The 23,483-nt window shown below is 33.8% G+C and overlaps 1 protein-coding gene across 1 annotated transcript in view; it reads left to right on the top strand.

Annotated features, from left to right (window-relative positions):
* The window catches only part of LOC123559203 (atrial natriuretic peptide-converting enzyme-like), a 33,109-nt gene extending 16,719 nt beyond the window's left edge, over positions 1 to 16,390 (top strand). The window contains exons 3-17 of the mRNA XM_053544756.1: positions 462 to 572; positions 1,184 to 1,352; positions 1,714 to 1,862; positions 2,476 to 2,586; positions 2,979 to 3,041; positions 5,945 to 6,058; positions 6,709 to 6,832; positions 7,435 to 7,509; positions 7,947 to 7,984; positions 8,596 to 8,773; positions 9,684 to 9,778; positions 13,050 to 13,244; positions 13,814 to 13,983; positions 15,486 to 15,642; positions 16,377 to 16,390. Of these exons, the coding sequence (XP_053400731.1) occupies positions 462 to 572; positions 1,184 to 1,352; positions 1,714 to 1,862; positions 2,476 to 2,586; positions 2,979 to 3,041; positions 5,945 to 6,058; positions 6,709 to 6,832; positions 7,435 to 7,509; positions 7,947 to 7,984; positions 8,596 to 8,773; positions 9,684 to 9,778; positions 13,050 to 13,244; positions 13,814 to 13,983; positions 15,486 to 15,642; positions 16,377 to 16,390 (1,763 nt within the window). The remainder of the gene's footprint in view (positions 1 to 461; positions 573 to 1,183; positions 1,353 to 1,713; positions 1,863 to 2,475; positions 2,587 to 2,978; positions 3,042 to 5,944; positions 6,059 to 6,708; positions 6,833 to 7,434; positions 7,510 to 7,946; positions 7,985 to 8,595; positions 8,774 to 9,683; positions 9,779 to 13,049; positions 13,245 to 13,813; positions 13,984 to 15,485; positions 15,643 to 16,376) is intronic.
* The last annotated feature ends 7,093 nt before the right edge of the window (positions 16,391 to 23,483 follow it).

Here is a 23,483-nt window from a genome sequence, read left to right as displayed (position 1 = left end):
AAAATTGTTTTTATGTCGGTAATAAATGATGTCTGAAGTTTACTTACACAGTGGTTTTCGGCTATTGTGGTTTTAATTTATATCTTTATATAATCATATTTTGCTTCAATACTAAACTAGGTGGTTTTAAACAATTCGACCCATACTAGTTTTACAACATAATCTACGTTGGGAATTTCTAACTTATTGTGTGTTAATACAAAACCATTGCATATTATATAAAATATGAAAGTAATAAGTTAGGAGAAGACAACTTGTATAGATTTTGTCCAATTCTTCAACTATTATGTTGTACATTTTTTTCAGGGAATTTGTTTAAACTAAGCCTGTATGGAATTACGCAATGTATCTCTCCCTTACTCTCAGATAATTGTATTGAAATATTTTAATATGTATAACCATTATCGTGTTCATTTCCTTTGTTATTAATATTAAACTATTAAATCTTGTTTTTCTACTAGACTGTGACGATGAAATGTTTCAATGCTATGAAGACAATGTCTGTATTCCAAGCAGTATGGTTTGTGATGGCGGGCCTGACTGTCTTGATGCCAGTGACGAACAACATTGTGGTAAGTTTATTTTAGCTATAAGAAGTTTTTCACTATGTTTGGGTACTATGTCTACAATTAATGACAACCGTATTAACCGAAGTTATTAAAAGTTTCTTGAACATTGCAATGTCCTTCAAATCGTATCCTTCAATTCAACATGTATTCAGTATATACCCATCACAGATACACTTTTGAATATTTTTTCAGTACATAATATGATTGTCGTGAAGCAAAATGGTTTCGTATATGTATTTCAGGTCTTCCTAAATACTAAAAAGATGACATTGGTTGCACATTGTTATTTGCAATTTTTTTGGTAGACCCATTGTTCGGTTGTCTAACCAGTAACATTAGACTGGGAAATATATTCGATAAAATCCCATTTTTGACGGAGCTATGACTTTATTGAAAGTATCCCAGTACTGTCCTAAATATATCAAACGACGCTTTTTCCAACACAACTATAACGTCTTCATCAAACAAAATTGTCGTTACAAACAAAGAGAACTAAAATTTCATTAAAGAATTGAATCTTTTGAAAAGAAAAAAAGATCTTTATAGAAGAAATAATTGTTTGACAAATACAAGAAAGCATCTCCTTCAAACGAAGTCATTATGTTTTAACATAGATCGACCGGATGGGGCACTACAACTTGTCGGCGGAGACGGAACATATGGTAAACTTGCCTATTTTTATAGTCATGCATGGAGACCAGTGTGTTATCCGACAACTGACTATGAACAGATGGTATTCAAGTTAAATACTGCGCATTATGCCTGCAAAGAATTGGGATTCAGGTACATTTGTGTAAATGTTTCATAAAATAGCATATAACTCCATACTGAAGTTACAATACTCATTTCATGTAAACAGTGTATCATGTTAACAGAAAAGCGTACTTGTCTTGGAAAATAATAACATAAAAGTTGATCTCCATGAACTATGAACGCTAGTTATGAAGTGGTTTAAAGAGATAAACTCGGGTAATAGGCTTTCGACTAGGTTTTAGGTAATTACAAATTAAGATTTTCATATTTACTGATGCTATTAGTTTTAAAAACTGCACGTAAATTATGTGTTTAGTATGTATCAATAAAAGCCGATATGTGTTAGCAACTAGAAGCACTAATACAAAAACTATGGTCTTTTTTCTATCAGTGGAAACTCTGATGCCTTTAGTTATCGGCTATGGGAAAAACACAGCCCAACTCAAATACATCTCTCGTGCGGAGAAGACGGCAAATGTTCTGCACGTGCAACTATAGATGAATGCGATGTATTTGCTTACATCAGATGCTCCAATGATGGTTCGTATATAACAAATTACATGTTATCTATAATTTGCAACTGAAGGCAGTGACTAAGTTGTTTTCCGTATATACATGTAAAACTGAAAAAATGCGCTGACTAAGTTTTGCCGTATAACAAATTGAAACAAAGCTGTGTACAACATAGACAAGGCTGTGACAAGGTTTTGCTATATAACGCATTGAAACAAGGCGCTGTATAATAAACTAAAATGTGTTGGAAGTGAAAAGCAATTTTTTCGTATACGTTAATTTTGAGAATACTCCCTCTGAATTAATTTACCTATTTCCTTTTGTCAACAGTTATGACCCTGTTAAATATTTGATTGACGGAATTTAGGAATATAATTAAACAGGTGTTGTTCCAGTAAAATACGAAGTATTACCAAGTAGTTCAAATATTGCAAGAATATATGGCAAACTTTCAGCGTTAACCACTCTATCGTGTGTACTTTTCTATTCTGGCATACAAAGCCATTGTTAAATAAAATATAATGTACTTGTACTTGTAGAAAAGCCATAATCTCATTAATAAAGGGATAATAATTATTATGGTGATTAATACAGTACTAGATATTTATACAAGATTAATGATAAAAAATATACTTTTTAGTTTGTTTTCCTGGAGAAAGTTTATGTCCTGGTACAGAGACGACATGTGTACCCGAGTCATACTTTTGCGACGGCCAACAAGACTGCCCAGAGAATATGGATGAACAGTGTCGTAAGCAAATATTAAGATTAATTTTATTACATTGTTTCATTCAATTTTGATTTTATGTTTTCGAATTTTAAATATAAATTGAAACCAAATAGATACCAAAAGTCAAACGTCTGCAATAGAAAGACTTAGCTTGGAAACAAAAACTTGATAAAAATGAATATACTACGTTAACTATGTTAACTACATTAAAAAAATCCAATCAACATGTATCATGTACGTAATTTTAAATTAAACAATTTATGTATTTTTCAGTTTGTCTGAGGTTTCAATTTCATTCCCTATTCCGTGAACTGTTTGAACAACCCTTATTGCGTTTATATTAGAAGTAAGTGAATTAAACAAACTAGAGTGGTATAACTTACTGACGTTAAATTGGATTTCATTATTTGTAGTGTGTTTAGACGGAGAAGATACTTGCATACACACACCAGATGAATGCACGGACCGATCTTGTGGTAAGCACCCCATAACTTTTTGTTTCGCGCATTTCTTAATTAGCATAAAATTTTAACCAATGGTCGAGTAAATCAATCTAGAGGTATGAGCATATTTGAGGTATGTATCGTTGTCTCGTAAGTTGAATTTTGAAGATATTTATTTATAAGATCTTTGTATATATTACACATTGTGCCTGAGGAGGCTTATGTTCCTTGTATACTAAGATCCTTTGGACGCATAGACTGCAATCAGGCAACAAAATTGCAGATGACTTTCATGAAAGGAAATGATGGCCTACCCAACAGTACCGACTGAAGTCATACAGCACATACATAGATGACACAATCATAAAAGACCAGAAATGATTACAAATTGAGTCAGGGGTACTTCAAACCGACCATACGGCACTTAAAGCCTATTGATGCGATTGTGATAGTTAAATGAAGCAATAAAAAGGCTCCTTTTAAAGGACAGGAAGTAGCCAGGAGGTCTTTTTGTTTTGTTAAGAGGCACGCCGACACACAATTGGATCACATAGCTACTGCCTTTGAAGGCGAAGAAAGAACCCTGGGCTGCATTTCATTACGGCGGGCGCCTGTATGGAACCACTGACCTTTTATAAGCCAGCTTCTTCAAATGAAGAATTCTACTCCCAAAACGAGGTCACGGACAAGTGATTCGAAGTCAGCGATCGGCGCCACTCGGCATCGGATGCCTTTTACCATGCGATTTGTTATCGGGCTGTTTGATATCTGGCGCTTATTTATGAATTATTTAGATTTTCATTAATAACCGTATTGCCCTTATGATAAATTGGTAAATAGATAACCGGGGATGATTAGCTCATTTTGGAGAAAATAAGGCACAACGCCAGATCTATTTCCATTGGGAATAAATCATAATGAAACTAATTTCCACTTGGTTTAGAACAGTTTTATTAGTCGTTTTCTGTGTAGTTGTTGGGTGGGTGTGGTGTTTTATCTTTGTACATGATTCTGCGCTATTGTGGTTAGTTGTAGTGTAATTGGTTAAGGAAGTAGATACCATGATTAGCTCATTTTGGAGAAAATAAGGCACAACGCCAGATCTATTTCCATTGGGAATAAATCATAATGAAACTAATTTCCACTTGTTTCAGAACAGTTTTACTTGTCTGTTTTCTGTGTTAGTTAGTTGGGTGTGGTTGTGTGTTTATCTTTGGTACATGAATGTCTGCGCTATTGTGGTTTACGTTGTAGTGTAACTGTGATTAAGGAACGTAGCATTCCTGATTAGCTCATTTTGGAGAAAATAAGGCACAACGCCAGATCTATTTCCATCGGGAATAAATCATAATGAAGTAACTAATTTCCACTTGTTTCAGAACAGTTTTACTTGTCTGTTTTCTATGTAAGTTAGTTGGGTATGGTTGTGTGTTTATCTTTGGTACATGAATGCCTGCGCTATTGTGGTTTACGTTGTAGTGTAATTGTGATTAACGATCGTAGCATTCCCTTTGTATATTCATCCTTGTTCTACTTTCCCCTTCAACTTCCTCCCCCATCCACACCCCCATTTTTACCCCTTACCACTTCCACCCCTCCCCCTCTATCTATATTTGGCATAAATTTATATGTACTTGTTAGATTTTTGAAGCAACCCGTCTGTAATATTTTTCCATTACAGCTTCTTTTTGTTGTGGACCTACTTTGCAATGCGTGGCTCTAAGGCTGTGTTTTTGGTGCTCTATGCTTCCGAGAAATTTACCCTTACCTATTCTCTTATTATTCAAAATAAAATACATTTAATCTAATTGTAATAATCGAAACGGTGGGTATTAAAAGATTAAGATATCATATTAAAACACAAATTCTTATAAATCAAAACAAACTAAAAAAAAATCATTCATAATCTAAAATACTAAAATAGTAAATATTATGAAAATGGAATTTTATGCCAATAAAACCAAATCTCTGATAAATTACACAAAGAAAGTTCTTACCTGTATTAAATCAAAATGAAATAACTAATTTCCACTTGTTTCAGTTTGAAGTAAGCCGGAGCGCGGTTCTTTTATACACACTCCTAAGTAATTCATTTACGTCATAACGGAAGTTAATACTAATTACCTCACGTGATTACACTGGCTACAGTATGAACAGCCATACCAGAATTGTCTATACCATAGAAACATCAAATCTAATGAAGTATTAGGTTAAGCAACTTATATTTCATATATTTACTAATACAATTAATTAAATTCATTTCCTGCTAAAATTCAAACCAGTATTTATTAAATTACTTTCCTGTAAACATTATTATCAAAACTTCATTATAAAAGAAGATTTTTACCAAATTATGAAAAAGACATTTTATTCCCACTCATGAACGATGCTAACCACCCTCATCACACCGACACTTGGTTCCGTCCATCATGTTAGTACAACAACAAGTAGCAGCACCATTCCAAATTTAGTATTACCTTAGCAACTGTGAAACTTCGAATCATTGCCAGATTCTCTTTGAACAATGAAATCTTGCTTACCTAAGATTTATCCTTGAACTTTCATTTTGTATATTTATTTCCATTTTGTATTTTAGGCAAACTTATTCAATCATTTGGTTCCTAGATAAAATTTTCTAATTTTGCTTTATGCTACTTTATGTCTTGTAACATGCCCCCTCAATACAGTCTAGCCCAATAAAGTATTGCTACATATAATTATGTGAAAATGAACATAGCTTTAAAATATGTTATTTAGCAACACGTTTTTGAATGTTATTCAATATACTTCTTTTCATTTTCGTCTTAGAGACCTTAGATTAACTTTCATTTTCATATCTAAGAAATTAAATTGTTAACATATAGAATTATATCACGTGTTTCGTACAGACAGTTAAAGAATCTTTTACAAATACATTTTGATTATTTTTACAACAGAGTCTTGTGAGGACAAACGAATGTTTGAATGTCAGAATCATCAGTGTATTCCATTACAAGACAGATGTGACGATATTCCAGACTGTTCTGACGGAACCGACGAATACCGCTGTGGTAAATGAACTCTTGTATATTTCATGCATACTGGTCTTTATTGTTTATTCTTTTTCATAATTTTGAATGGTGTTGGTGCTTTAGAGGCGTTGGGATCAATAGTTTTCATTTAATTGTAACTAGGGTTAGGGAATTCATATCGGCATAATGAAGGCATCTACTGATAGATTAAATCAATAGTATTTTCAAGGTAAACAACTGATAGCTTGCATTTAATTATATCAAAAAAATGATACAATCTTTTGGAAGCCTAGTACCAAGCCAAACAAAATAACAGCAGACTCGATTTGATAGACCGTCAGTTCATGAGAGGTAATTACATGTCCTACACCCATAACGCCCCTAGCACCGACAGAAGCGGAATTCTGTTACAGTAAAAATGAATGATCTCCATGATCTCAATTGATGATTGAGTGATATAATTACATATGAGAAAGTGCACCATTTTGATTCATATCTAGGCTTGTATGAGTGCGGAAAAACAGATTGCACGCACCTGCTAGAATTCAGTGTGAAAACCAACGGTGTCAGAATAATTATGTTAACAATATGAAACAAAATTTATTGCAATATATACCAGATCGATAAAGGTCTACAATGAAACCGCATAAGATATCAAACGAAATGTAAATATGATACCTTTGTTTTAGTCCAAATTGAAAAGAACTTCGAGGTGACAGTATTTCTGAATACTACACTTACCCGAGAAACTGTTTGTGGCGAAGACGTTAATTTAGAAGTTGCGGAGGAATTTTGCAGACTTGCGGGCCAAGGGTATGTATCTGTAATATATAGTGACAAACACGCCGTTCTTGCAAAACTGGAAAGCATATATATAAAGGAAATGTTTAGAACTTTTGTGTAACGTTTGAAGAGAAATATGTTTTGATCTGTATGTGAGAAAAAGATGTTGAAAAAAATCCTTGTAAAATGCTTGTTTTGCCTGACTCTCTTTAGTCTAACTGATTATATCTTAAGAGGGTATTAGACTATATGGGTGATTGTCAATGTTAGAGTATTTATAATCATTACATCTATAGATATCAGTTATGCTGGATTTATGTTTGAGCCTTTTGATTACTAGACAACCACTGGAAATGACTTGTATTGTTTTTTTACATATACAATTTTATCCAAGATCAGTGCATTTGCTTTTATTTTTTCTGCTCATAATATTCATGACTTATTTACAATATCAAAAATAAAATGCAACACCTAAACAATGGTAACTGTCCTTTACCAAAATCAGTCACGAGTCGGAGTAGTTAGAAGACTTCCAAACACCGCCTCGCCAGTACTCTCAGTGCTTTGATTTATTTATGTATATTACTCCCCATCTTTCATTATAATGCCAACAAACTGTATCCTCTCTTCAGATATGTGACTGAAATTACAAGCGGCACAGAGCCAATCGAGAAAGGAGTCACGGCGAATAATTTCAATGAGAAAATGTATGTTATTGTTTAGTTGTAATTCTTTAAACCTATTGGAAACAACTTTTATTAGTTATTAATTTACACACAACTTAAAATGCACGAAAGTGATGAAATTGCTTAAATGAAAGGTTATGACAATTTTGATAATATTTAAAAGCTACACTGTAATGCTACTATAATATTGTGAGTAAAACATTGCTTCTAGAATTTTTAATACTAATTTCGCTGTTTCGATCATTTTTGCATTTCACTCATAATCCTTTCAAGTAAATATTACGAACGTTCGTTAAAGATACACTAATAGAAGCTTGCTTTTAATAAAGGAATACGCATATATGCTGTAACTAAACGTAATAGTGATTTTCGTGTTTAAACACCACTTTGTTAAAAAGGCTGCAAATCATATCACATAATAATAATGTATTAATATAATTAATACCTTTCTTATTCAGGAACTGCTTCCCACTGAATTTGAAGTGTCAGCTTCCAGGTATGTCAGAAATAACCGATAACTTACCTCTAGAATGTTTATAACACTGGGTATAGATATATAGCAATTGGACAGAGTTTCTAAGGTCATACTTGACAGTTTTGTATTCCTAAAGGTCAGTTCAAAACTGTATTATGAAGTTTGCACTGATCAGAAATGAAATGAAGATTAGAAGGGATACCTTGTCGAACCTTATTTCGGTCTATTTTACGAGGTATTTACTAGTTGTGTCATCGTTCTAGTTCATTTCTACTCCGTCCACGTTTCTATGCAACATGTAAAAGCTACCAACAATATTGATCAGTCTAGAATGTGTGAGATTTCGAGTGCAATAGTGTCCACTTACCTTACGGACCCATAATGACATTTGACAAGTTCCGTTCGATAACGTACTCCCGTTATGCATTTCGGCATTTTTCGGACATAAACGTGGTCTCACGCGCTCATAGCTTTCCATAAAATCTGAAAAATGCCGATATTGCATTCGGAGAAAACGTAATTTTGCCGATTGTCGTTACAGGTCCACATCCCTAAACATATTTTAGGAAACGCTTTCGACAATACGTTTTGATAATTTTGTCTTGATTTACCGCTCATTTTCATTTATATAGAATGCGGGACAAACATTATACAGGATCGTTTGGTGCAGCCGTTTGTTATCAACGGCCGCGATGCATCTATAGAAGAATGGCCGTGGTATGGTGTGCTCAGAATGGATGGATACTTCTTGTGTGGGGTATCACTGATACACCCGTCATGGGCTTTGACAGTGTCGCATTGTATTATTGGGTAACATTTAGAAACTACTAGTATTAGACATATCAGTTTAACAGTGTCATTAGAATAGATTCTATTGTCTATAAATAGTTCTTTGCCTCAGTAAGATATAAAGATTGTTTTCTTTATGACACTATTTAACGCTTACCCTGCTAAATTGTTATGATGAACTTATCCATTTTTCAAAGAGAAGTTTACCAAAAAGATACTGACTGAATTGCGAATAGTGTAGATCATAATCAGAATGCACGGATGTGCACTCTGGTAATAATCTACATTGTTAGAAAAGGCAGAATTAATCGTGTACTGCAAGATAAGGGTTAATCTATTTTACGGTTGCATAATTTTGTTCAGAAATGAGGAAGATTATGGCGAAGCACACCTTCTATTCCTTGCTGTTCTTGTATTACTTTTGATAAACTGTGATCAAATACCATGAATTATATTAAAAAGAAAGAACTAATTTAAAACTAGTATTTGATAGAATGTACACTTGATCTTTCTCTTGGAATAATTAATATTTGATTTTCTTTTGTGTATGATCGTTTTATTTCTGATATCAAATACTTTTTCTAAAACATTCATGATTTGTTTTTATGCCCCAGAAGGGAGGCATATTAGTTTTCAACTGTCCGTCCTTTCGTTAGTTAGTTCGGTCGTCACAACGTTAACTTTTTGCATGAAGGCATTTTACTCGCGAACCACTGCACCCAGGACCTTCAAACTTCACATGCTGATAGTACTTATTGAGTACATGGCCCCTATTGACTTTGGGGTCACCAGGTCAAAGATCAAGTTCACCAGGTCAAAGGTCAAGGCGCTGCGGGGGCATTTGTCACCATTAATTGTTTAACAATTCATTCCTCTTCATACTTTGCCAAACCTCTATTTTTATATTGAGTGATTTAATTCTTTCGTTAAGGACGGAAGACAGTAAATATACAGTTGGTTTTGGGACAGACACATTTGAAAGAGAAGGAGACTGGTATCAAGAAATAACTGTTGTAAAAATATACGGTGAGATTCATTGACTTCCTTTCTTTTAGGCAAAATATGTTTGTTATACCTTTTCACAGTAGTTAAGTGACAGGCATGATCAATATTCCACCGCCTACACATTATAGGCAGCTTCGTGTTTATTTAATATATTCAACTAAACACAATCGGTCTCCGAGAGTGCCGAACATGTCGAATAATTGATGACTTCACAGTTACAAACCCTACTTTTATTTTATTCTATTCTCCGTGAATAAATTTTGACAACATTTGTTCATATAACTAAAGTTTAGCGAATATGTGATGCGTAGTATTATGCATTTCACTTTCAGATGATTTGAATCTTGATATTTATATATAAATGGTGTTATAAAATTATGCCCTTATTCATATTTGAAAATATACAAAATAACTATTCGATGTTTTCGCAAACGTAATTTTTTCATAATGCCCGCACCATGAGAAAACCATCATAGTGCATTGGCGACATGCATCCGCACAGTCTGGTCAGGATCCATACTGTTCGCTTAACGGTTTCTCTAATTGCAATAGGGTTTGAAAGCGAACAGTATGGATCCTGACCATACTGTGCGGATGCGAAGTGTGGTCTGGATCCATGCTGATCGCAAATTCACTATGTTGGTTTTCTAATGGTGCGACTCATTTTTACGCTTGTGTTCCCGTGATGATAATCGGCAAAGTACGAATTCTCCGTGAGCAATTTCGGCGATCGGAGTCACGTGCGCGTTCATCTGCATCCGAAGAATACCGAATTGCATAACGAGAGTACGAAATGTCACGGAAATTGCCGTCAAGTACCTTAACAAATGACTGTTGCTACATTTTAACATTTAAGATAGTAGACTTGTTGAACATTATGACGTTTGGCATATTATGTTTTCTCCGTATTTGACTTCCGCATGCTCCGGTCTTTACGTAGAGTCGTATGCAAGTTTAGCTACCTTAACATACGAAGAATGCCGAATTTCCTAACGGTAGTACGTAATCTTACGAAAATTGCCGAGTGCCATTATGAGTCCACTGCTTTCAGTTTGTTTGCCGTTCTGCATACACATTGAGTTTATATATCTAGCTAATTGAAATATATTGTTAAATATCATCTATATATAAACAATTTCAACTGATAGAATATTTTAGATGAAATATGGTTATTGTACAGCTTTAACTGAAGTTCGTTTATATATTTTTTTTCTGTAACAGTTTCACATTACGGTAGGTATAAATATTACTAAACGGAATTGTGTTGCAAAGTTAAATTTGTCTTTTTGTCACATTTTCATGTTCACAAGAAAAGAAATTATAGTATACATGTCATGAAAAATGACATAATTTACAACTCCCTTGTTGTTACTGGGCAATTGATAAATTGTAGGCGGCCCGTTTCAAAGGAAATGTAACTCCAGTGTGGTTGTGGTATCTAATTGTTTGTTCATAGTGGTTCTGTCTGTAACATTGTAAACGAATGTAGGGATAAAGCTTGTTTTTACGTTTTACGACTTCTACAGAATCCCAAGGGATGTTTTAACACGAACTGAACTTGAGCATACGCTATTCTAGCATAAAACGCGCAAAACTACTTAATGAATATATTGCCGTCAACGTCATTAAATTTCCATGAAATACACGGGAATTAAGAAATAATATATCTCATCCAGTGATTTGTCGTTGAATAAATCATTGCTTGGAGTTCAGATGCGAAGTAATTATATCACGAGGGCGTAGCCCGAGTGATATAATAATACGCATCTGAACGACAAGCAATGATTTATTCAAGAGCAAATCACTAAATGAGATATATTATTTCGATTCTAACACGTTATAAAGGATTTTAAAGTATATCCTTGATGACATGCATTAAATATTTGCCCGTTTTCAATCGGTTTCTTTTCCAGCGCGCCGCTATGCCGCTTGGCGCCATGACGTAATAATTGTGACGTCAGAACAGTGATTTGTTGTATGATAATTCACTGCTTTCTTCCTTCTTTGTTTAATAGGAAAATGAATCGGATCGTGTTAGAATGTCAGTTTTGTTTAATGACGTTGACGTCATTTCCTTTTGAATTATCCGTTTTGGGGCCGTAATACGGTTACGCTTTACCACGGAATGCGCATACATAAAAAGGTAATTTAACAGAACGTGAGCGCTAGAATCTCACTATTATCACACGTTTACTCTCTTGTTAAAACACCCACGAAAAGTGATAAGAACAGCAGTTTTATGCTAGAATGTGGCAATTTACAAGATTAAAAACCATTTCGGAGGAGACTTTAGAACATTCGGATTTGATAATGGTAGAATGTTATTTTGAAACGGGTCCTTACACATTTTATTTATAAAATAATATAAAATAGAATGTAGGTTTATTCTAAAATAGTCTAGTTCATATCCGTGAATTATACAGTTTGTATCCTATGTGTGTGCTTGTTTTCATATTTCGTGTTATGTACTCGTAAAACAATTCGTAAACAGAAGATATATAAATTGTAGAATAGGCATGCACGTGAATTATGATGTACACTGTAGGTTCTGTAATAGACTTTTGCATAATAATCACTCAATTAGATTGTACACCTTTTTTATTTGACTTACAAGAGTATGTGTCGCGGATAGTATGTATTAATTACGGTGGCACAGAGGTGACATCCGCAACACTTTATTTATATTGTGGCCACAACTTAGTAAATCGTGGCCTCAACTTAGTGAATTGTGGCCACAATTTAGCAAATTGTGACCACAACTTAGTAAATTGCGGCCTCAACTTAGTAAATCGTGGCCACAATTTAGTAACTTATGGCCACAATTTAGTAAATTACTAAACTGAGGCCACGATTTACTAAATTGTGGCCACGATTTACTAAGTTGTGGCCACAAGTTACTAAATTGTGGCCACGATTTACTAAGTTGTGGCCACAATTTACTAAGTTGTGGCCACAATTTAAATACAGTGTTGCGGATGTCACCTCTGTGCCACCGTAATTGATACATATATCAGGTAATCTATTCAGAAAAGTTAATAGTTTAAAAATAGAATGTCCTAGATCTATATGTATTTACTTGAATTTTATATTTATCAAAATCACTTCACACATAATCACGCTGGCAAATATAAAACTGAAGTAAGTAAGTAAATGTTGTACCAGTTTACTTCCCCTTCCTACTTTTGCATTAGCGTCTATTTCAGCTTCTTATGAAATAGAAATATATCATTTTGTTGATGAAAACATTTTACAGATCTGTTTGTATACTTGAAATGTGTTGATGATTTTACAGAATATGGCTATATCCCATCAGCATACCCGGCACATGATATTACGCTGCTTAGACTAGAACATCCGGTGTTGATCAACAATGTTACCCGTCCATTATGTCTCCCATCGGTGACGTCACTGGATGACGTTACAAGTCGCGGGTCGTCTGCTGAATGTTATGTGGTTGGACTTGGTGCGACGGAAAAGATATTTTCCGGTAATAATTATTCTAATCAAATTCTTTTGTGGTATATATGATAACGTGAATTGATGTAGATTTAACTAAATAAAATGCGTCTTGATTGATTAATGAATTTAGTCTGTAGGACTACTATTTAGAATCATGTTTATTGTATAGCAAAAGGTGGTACCAGTATCTTTCTGAAATTGTTTGTTTTGTGTTCGTTAATACCAATATAAGATTCAAGTAGCTTCAGTAATGTTTTAATATTATGTGTATTTAAATTGAGGACATTGTTCAGTCATAATGTGAGTGTATGTAAACCTTTTATTTCATAACATGTTAGATAGATCTAACATACAGTATATATAACAAACGTCTACTCTACTTTACTCCCTTAATTGTTAACTAAACATTCAATTCAGTTCAGAAACTCTGTGCTACATTTCCCAAAATGTGAGGCAGTTCAAATGGATATTAGTAGGCTAATGTTTGTCTCTTTCGTTTACTTAGCATACCTATTATGTGCTGCACATTTAAACGAACACATTGTAAGCCTTTAATACGAATAGCGATAAAGCACTTTTTGTCTCTTTATGTTTTAGATCCAAATACGATGGATGTTATCCCGGATGTGTTACAGAAGAAAAGAGTGCACATTGTTTCGTATGAATACTGTAAACAAATTTGGTTGTCTGAGACCGAAGGGGATGGAAACTTCCCGACGGATATTGTCTGTATTGCTACGGAAGGACCGAGTTCGCCGACATGTTTTGTATGTTTTGTATGAGAATTTGTTTATCCTTTAGGAAAAAAGCTTAAATGCAAGTTATGTAGATATAAAAACATTTACGCATATAAAAACATTTACGCAAGCCCGTGATAAAATGAAGAAGTCGGCATCTGAGCAAAATTGCACAACAAACGGCGTATATTTTGCGTGGTATTACGGCACTACTCTAGCCTAGATGCGACTGTTTATATTATACATGTAACAGTGAAATATTAGAAGTTTTAGCGGACTTTACATTTATAACGATTTATTGTATAAATAATATAAAATCCTGTCAACAGCATTTTTTCAAATATTTGTTTTGTTTGTTTCGGATTTAACGCCGTTTTTCAACAGTATTTCAGTTATGTAACGGCGGGCAGTTAACCTAACCAGTGTTCCTGGATTCTGTACCAATATAAACCTGTTCTCCGCAAGTAACTGGCAACATCACCACATGAAGCAGAGGTGAAGGACGAATGTTTTCAGGCACAATGTTTTTTTTATCAAATCGTCACGGAAAACTTACGACTAGCTAGGGGATCGAACTCACGACCCCGCGATCCCTACTGAGCTAAGCAGACGGGCTTAAGATATTTGTACTTATCACATGTTTTGACGTCGCGGGAGTGTAATAAAAAAACCATTAATTCTAACACGATCCGATTCATTTTCCTATTAAACAAAGAAGGCAGAAAGCAGTGAATTATTATACAACAAATCACTGTTCTGACGTCACAATTATTACGTCATGGCGTCTAATGGCATAGCGGCGCGCTGGAAAAGAAATCCATTGAAAACGGGCAAATATTTAATGCATGTCATCAAGGATGTACTTAAAAATCCTTTGTAACGTGTTAGAATCGAAATAATATATCTCATTTAGTGATTTGCTCTTGAATAAATCATTGTTTGTCGTTCAGATGCGTATTATTATATCACTCGGGCTGCGCCCTCGTGATATAATTCCTTCGCATCTGAACTCCAAACAATGATTTATTCAACGACAAATCACTGGATGAGATATATTATTTCTTAAATAAAAATGATAATACACTAGTATAATAAAGCTTTGACGTCGACGTCATTTATAGTATAGGAGACGTTGGTCAAATTGACTTGTTTATATTGTAAAAGAAAGTAGATTTTTTGATGTTTCAACAGGAAAAACTAACATGTGATAAAAAGAATATTACATTTGTGACTCTCCACATTGAATTTATTAAACGAGTTGAATAAAATTGATGAAATGCTCGGCAGAGCCTCGCATTTTATTATTTTATTCAACTCGTTTAATAAATCCAATATGAAAAGACAATCATGTAATATCCTCTATATTTATGCTGTATGGATGTTGTACCAGGCTGCGCTCTGATACCGCATACATTTTAGAATGTCGATAAATGATAGATACATTACTGTGAGGTTGGCTGCAGTCTCAGATCATGAATTTCCCATTGGTTCCTTATACTTATATTTGATATGTCCTATATTTCTTATTTCAGGGAGATTCCGGAAGCCCACTAATGTGTCGAGCAGATTCCGGGAGGTGGGAATTAATCGGCGCAGTCAGTTTTGGGTATGGCAACTGCTTCCATGATCTGGTACCCACGGTGATGACATCAGTTACTAAATATAACAAATGGATCAAGGATACCATAGGTAAAGTATTATATATTTTATACTTACTTTGATCACACCAGTGACACAATATAATAAATGGATTAACAACATCATTGGTAAAAGATGAGATTCAAAAGGGAATGTATAGCTATTTCACCAATATCATCCTCCGATCCGAAATTTCAATGAATTTTGCATTACGTAATGAACAACTATCGTCGCTACTGATGTTGTATTAAGTGTAAAAACTATGGACAAAAAGTCTAAAAGAAAAAGTAAAATCTATAAGAATATTTCTGAGCGTCAAACAAAGAACGCAGCTGTCCATAAAATAATGCTCATAGAAATAGGGATACACATAGACATAAACACATATAAAGCGGCTGAACACGTGTATACATTTGCACAAATAAATTCAGAAATGAAAACATAAAAGCAACAAAAAGACATATACATGAAAAAGAACACAGCAGGGCATCGCCTTGAAACGGGTGAATGGCTAATCATTTGGGAGTTTAACAAGTTTACTGACCGCAAACCACTCTCTTAAAACCTCTACCAGGTTTCTGTATTTCAAGACCTTGTAAATAAAATTACTCCCGCTTGGTAAATCTCTGTTCACACATAACAGTAGCCACAGAAATAAATCGAAAACGCAAACATGCTCATATAAAATCAAAGTTAAAATGTAAGGGTAGATTTCCCGGAAGCAGAGCACACCAACCAGTAAAACCATGAATCTGTAAATGAATGTATGCACTCGATGTTTGCAGAAGCCAGAAGATAAAAGAGAAACAAGAAAAACTGGAGAAATCCTAACTTTTTAAAATGCATTTGTTGACAAAATGTTCTAATAGTATTTTCGTATGTAGACTGTAGTACTTTCTTTTAGCTGAAGACCAAGATGACAACTGTGACACTGTCTGAAAATTGGAAACTTGCAACTTTTACGATATTTGTGAATGTATTTTACATTTTACTTTAATTATCATATTTACCAGTTACAAAGGACAAGAGACTCTGGAGTTCTAAATTATATTATGTATAAGTTAAACATACTGCTTTCCTTTCATTTGTTGAGTCTTAAGCCAGTTAGCTTGCTGTTTGCCCATGATAACCATGACATCATTTTAATGTTTTACAAGAAAATTTTAATAGTGAACTAAATGAAAGAGGGACGAGTGGTAGGGCGTGCATGCGTGGGTTCCTGTGTGTCTGTGTCAGAGAGAGCATTCATTCTTTTTATGTTAGCGTTTGAAAATACGGCTTTATGTAGGCATATGGGTACCAGAGATTTGAAAACTACAACAGAATTAATGCTTCACGTCATGTACAGGGGCACAGATGTAACAATTATTCAGATCAATTATGGACCATATAAATTACGCACAACTGCATCATAAGCTCTGTCATTATTTACTTTTTTAATAAATATGCAGTAAATGATGATATATTACACATGTTATCAATAAAGAACTTGCATTTTCATATACTATAGCTTTTAAGACTCATTAATGTATTGTTTTACATTGCATGCATTTATATCGGCCCACTAACTTTGACACATCAGTGTAAGACTGTTCTGATATTTGAACAAGAGTAGTGTGACTGTTCATGTACTCACACTTCAACATAATTATTATATGTATTAACTAGCAATGAAATGAAAAGCGATTCTGAATAAGAGAAGCAAAACCTGTTTTGACATAGCTAGAAATCGAATCATTGCAAATTGCTTTCTCTGAGACTAGATAAAACCGTTCATTTTAAGAAAAGTGAAGGAAAATTATCTCGATGGTTAAGCTTGCACTACTTTATGTCTTATCAAATCTTAATGTTAAAAACGACCCGGGTAACAAGCTGTCAAAACATTTTGAAGATAACTAAGAGCATAACAGGCATGCAGTTGATATACCGTAATCAGAAAATATGGAATGTTTAATAATTTTTGTTCACATTTATATATTGCGCAAATATAAATAGCAGTAACGTTTTGGGACTTTACTTTAAGGATAACATGGTGTAATAGCCATATTTCACATCTTGTAACTGGATGGTAACATTAAAATGAAATTTGGTCAATGATATATTTCTAAACAAAAGTACATTGACTTTGAAATCGCTAACTGATTTTTGCTTAATTTGCATCAACTTGTACTCGTCGAAAAAGAAGTCATTTGGGATAGCAACCTTGTAATCAGGGGCGGATATAGGATTTGGTGTTAGAGGGGGCGTAATATTTGTAGTGTAGAGCAAGTAGGGGGGTCCGTGGGCATGCTCCCCCTGAAAAATTTTAAAACAATGGATCCATCTGGTGCATTCTGGACGTTCTGATGTACTTTATTTGCTATTTACAAAGGACACGTTTTGTGACAAAATCAACCCAAATGACATGCCAATTATAGTAATATTTTATGAATTGTCAGACTTATTCTTGCGCAAGTATCTCGGAATTTCAGGGCCCGATTTCTGAGTACTTTTATTGGGAGAGTTATATGCGAGCATAGCGAAAGACAAAATTTAAATTAACCTGTGTGATAGAGGAAAAAATGCATATTTTATATTTTCACCAAAAACAGAAGACAATTACGTATTCGAGCGTAGCGAGAGAGACAAAAATATGCATATTTTTAACACGGAACAAAGATAAATTCAATTCGAGCGTAGCGAGCGAGAAAAAATTATTATTCTATATTCTTCAGTCAGAACAAAAGATAGATTGTGAACGCGAGCGTGCGAGCGAGAAAAAATGTATATTTTGCACTTATTTTATCCAGAACATAAGACAAATTACCTATGCTCCGGCGATTTTAGAGGGGGTGCACACCGGGTGCGCCCCCCTCCCCCGTGAATCCGCTAGTAGTAATGGTTAGAACCAAAATACTAATATAGATAAAACCGTTATTCGTTTATCGTGTTGAAATGTCTTCTGTTGGTAAAAAGCGAAAAGGTCGATTTAATGCAATGAAACAGAGATACCTGTTTACAAGTGAGTTGACGAAAAGTAAAGAAAATGTGGTTTATGTTTTCATTCCTTCCATTCAGACAAGCATAAATAATTTACCACCCAACTCTAGTAAACTTTGTATAATAAACAATGATGCAAAATGTCTTTTTTTGGGGTAAAATGTTAAAAATATAAATGAAACTGCGGATTTCTCTGGAATTGTCCCATAACAACAGACTTATGCATCTAAAGAGGTCCCAACTGGGCACAACATTAGATTGTTATTGTATGCAAAATGTAAAATAATTTGAAATTTAGAAAAAAAAAATGGCGTCTTAAGTCCAATATGGTAAAGTATACAGACAAAATTGCTGAGTAATTAAGCAGTACAGATTGTCGTAAACACCACGAAATGATGATTTTCTCCAACGAAAATGCTATAGCACTACAGAGCAAAAGACTGAGGACAATTTGAATCCGCCATTATGCGACTACCTTTTTTCGCATTATTTTCCTATTTAGTGCCTGTATGCCTATAAGAAAAACTGTTTTCTCTAAGATTGTGCCAGTTTCATTTGAAATGTACAAACAACCTAATACAAGGTTTTAGTTTGAATCTAACAGTTTCTAAGGTTTTATGGCAATTTCAGTAACGTATGAGAACTCGTCAAATTTTGCCAAAAATAGCTATCGAGACATAATTTCTAATTAGTTATCATAACTGTAGCCCAGTTTTGCCCCGTTTTGTCATTTTCTGCTCTTATCTGCATATAAAATATACATTTATACTGTCAAATATGTTCAATTTTATCTCTTACTACTAGAAATTAGCAATATTTAGGCTACCAGTATGCAATTTTTGAGAAAAAGTTCTATACACCCAAAACATTGAAAATGTGATATTTTTGTGTTGTATTAATATTTAACGCAAAATTGCAATAAATTTGTCATTTTCTATCACATTCTAATCAAAGTAGACTTTCCACCCTCATCTGGCCAGATTTCAATTTTTAACAATGTTCCCTTGTAGGATACAGCACACTAATTAGCCGTTCTTCTTTATTCTATATAAAATTGTCATATTTCCAATGGCCGCAGCACACATCAGGACCAATTTCAAATGTCTTTAACTTACATTTTCTTGAGGAATATTGTCAGTGCTGAATAACAGTCAGAAGAAAAGTGGGGGTCATGTTTGTTGCAAGAAAAATATTTCACCCATTTTTCTATTCAGTGTCTGTATGCCTAAATGACCATGTGGCGGCAATTTCGGATATCTGAATCCATCTTGAATTTGTTAAAATCTGAAGTTTGTGTGTTTTGAAATAAAGTGTGTGTATCTTCTATGATGCTGATCATCTTTCACAATATTTGAGCTTTGTGTAATACTTAAACTGTTTTCCTGTATAATGAGAATTTAATGGCGGTCATCTTGGATTTCTTTTCAAAATAGTCATGAGCTTAAATTGTTTGTGTTATAGTTATTTACTACCATGAAAAATTTCGCTTTCTTAACAACAATAAAAACATTATTATAAGTCGATTCCAGAAATTGACAGTTTCAGTTATACTTTTAAACATTTTACCCCCAAAAATGCATTTTGCACCATGATACTTTTTATACTTTTAGTATGCTGTTACATACATCTTGTATAATGCTTTCACCAAAAATCAATTCCTTTAGATTTTTTCCCTATTTCTATAAATGGCCTTTACTAATAATGAAACGTATTAATCACTTGTATATGGTGGTATTGGGTGAAAATAAATATATATCTACATAGTATGGCAAGTGTGTCCATGCAGTTATATAATGAATCATCCTGAATAAAAAAAAATGATACAAAGTGTATAAAAAATCTGCCTAAGGATACCATCCTTACTCACTAAATACATTCAAATCGATTTATCAAAAAAAACTCTGTGTGGTTTTGTCCGTGCACTTAACACTAATTGAGTAATAGAACTAAAGAAACTTAAGTAGATGTCTCAGAAACCATCCGCTCGTATCCAGTAGAAACGTACTTCCTTTCGAAACTTGTAAATGACAAAAAATCGTTTATCTACAAAAAAGAAAGCAAAACACAACAAATTAGAAACTATTAAAGCACAAATTATAAGATGCTATCATTACTTTCATTAAACAAACGCTGAACTCTCAGATTAAGTAAAATATGACGCAAACTATGGATTAATAGTACTTGCGCGTGACAGGTAATCTATATGTGAAATAAAATAAGACACATCACGTGAACTTATCGAATAATATGGAAAGTAAAATATATTTACTTCGTTGTCACTACCTTGTCACTGTATATACGAAATCTCAGTCTCGTTAAACCAAGGTGACACTTTAACAAAAAGGATATATAATTAAACGTATGGTAGAGCGGGTTGGAATTCAGTATAACAAAACCGTTCGCCCGTTGAACCTCAGATAACCTATTCCCACCTTTTCTGTGTGTTAATTAAGCACAGGTCAGCTACGTAACTTATTCTTACTTTCCTTATAAGGAAAATTAACGAACGAAGAAGAACCGGTTATACCGAGAACGATAGTAAAAACATTTATGTTTTCTTGCATTCCATTTAGACAAACATAAATAATTTACCATCTAACTCCATCTAACTACAGTAACCTTTGTATAATAAACCACAAACAGTAAATAGGATTGGTTTACGGGCAAACTGTTTTATCAAACACTAAAGAACCGGGAGTTAAATGTTTGTTAAATGTAAAATAAGAAAATAAAATACATCAATGTGCTGGAGCCTGCTGAAACATTTATAAACCAAGATTTAAAGATACAGCCTACTCAGTTCTTTCTCTTGTGTAACCTCTTTCGCGATGTCAGTTTTCCACCGACCATGCTTGATAAGTCTGTCAGGGACACCATTACATTGTATTAGCTGCACAAGTAGCCCTCCTGATCTTAGTGAATGTAACCCAAACTTAGATTTGTAAAAACCTATTTTGCCAATATTATCTAAAAATATTTCTCTTGCTCTTGTACATGAGGTATGAGATATGATTTCCGTCCCTTAATTTATAAGAATTGTTTTTCTTACAAAAAAAAACAACAACAAAAAAAAACACTTTCCTGAACAAATATTCATCCGACTTTTCTACAATTCCTTTTAAACGCATAAGTCTTTTTCTAATTCTTTTACATGACAAGTGGAATTGTCGGTTCTAGTTATAAGAACTTTAGACCCTTTACTCAGCTGAGCGGTTTTTGATTTTACGATGTTCAACTCAATGTGGTTAAATTGAAAAGTAATGTGATTGCGTTTTAAAAAAAACTACCTCGTTAAATTAAGAAAACCTGAAAAGCTCAAGAGTGTCATAGCAATAAACCTAGCATTCAAGATACAGCTATTCTGTCCGAAATATTCCACTATGGCTCGCAAATCCGATATATGCACATGTTCTTTTGATACACATACTTTTTCAATAGACTTTAATAATCCATTTTAATGTTTATTAACAAAAGTGAAGCTACAACAATCCGGAAATCCAGCCATGTTGTGTGCCCATTTAATGCCATGGAGATTTTTTTTAACTCGGTAAGGTGAGAACTCTCTAAGTATGAAAGGTATAAAGCTACGTAATGATCTTTTGCAGGAACCGGAACAAGATTGTATTTACTACACCGTGTGCAAAAATGTTTAAAATACATTCCGTACGATTTAGTAGTATTTTGCGACTTTACATTAAAAGGAAGCCTTTTTAAATTCTTGATGAAATTTTCAAATCTGAGTGAACTTATAATGTATCCATCTCTCTCCAGATGCCTACTTTAAACAAATCTGTGAAATGCAGAGGACAGAAAATATATATACATAACCAATATAAACATAAACCCAGAAACAGCACTTTAAGAAAACAAACATAAAAGAAGGAAAAAAATCCGTATTTCATCGTTCAAGCAGTGGTCGCAATTAAAAACTGCCATCTGTTTTTAGTTTCAGGCACTATATTAATAACGCGGATATGGTAAAAAAAACTGACTACTGACTTACATACCCAGACACTATATCAACGTCACGGCCGTAATCCAAAATCTGACTTCCGCTTTATGTTCTGGCACTTTATTAATTTCACGGCCACAGTTTTAAACTGACTTCCGCTTCTTTTTCCTGACACTTAAATAACATCTCTGACAGAGTTAAAAACTAACTTCTGCCTAAATTTATGGAACCATATTAGTATCGCGGCCACAGTTAAAAAGTGACTTCTATTTCCTGGCACTCTAATAACATCTCTGACACAGTTAAAAACTAATTTCTGCTTAAATTTATGGAATTATATTAATATCGCGGCCACAGTTCAAAACTGACCTCTGCTTTAGATTCTTGGCACTATATTAACTTAGCGGCCACAGTTAAAAACTAACCTCCGCTACTAATTCCTGGCAATTTAAAACATACGTGACGTAATTAAAAACTAACATCTGTTTAAATTTATGGAACTCTATTAATATCGCTGCCACATATTGAAAACTGACTCCTACTTTAATTCGTTGCACTATATTAACACCAGGGCCACAGTTAAAAACTCACTTCCGTGTTTTTCTGGTCTCTCAAACAGATTACAATATTTATATACATTTGTAATTTAAATATTCGCTAATCAGCGATTTATATTTCTATGTCATAACTGACTTTTGCACAAGTCATAATGCTGTTTATATGTGCCAATATAGAAAGCAATCAAAATATGCATGTACTTAATAGCAAAGGATTATAAAATCTAGGTATTCCATAAATCACTGTAAAAACAAAGCTGTATGAGCAATCTGAATACGCACTCTGTATGTCAATAACAGACATAACTGTTAAACATCAGAAACAGTTTATTAATACAAACTGCTAGGACTTTGCCACTGAATCTTTTACCAGAAAAATGCAATATCCACATTGATTATTTTCT

Source organism: Mercenaria mercenaria, chromosome 5 (genome assembly GCF_021730395.1).
Source record: "Mercenaria mercenaria strain notata chromosome 5, MADL_Memer_1, whole genome shotgun sequence".
NCBI lineage: Eukaryota > Metazoa > Mollusca > Bivalvia > Venerida > Veneridae > Mercenaria > Mercenaria mercenaria.
This window is presented reverse-complemented; position numbering and strand designations above follow the sequence as displayed.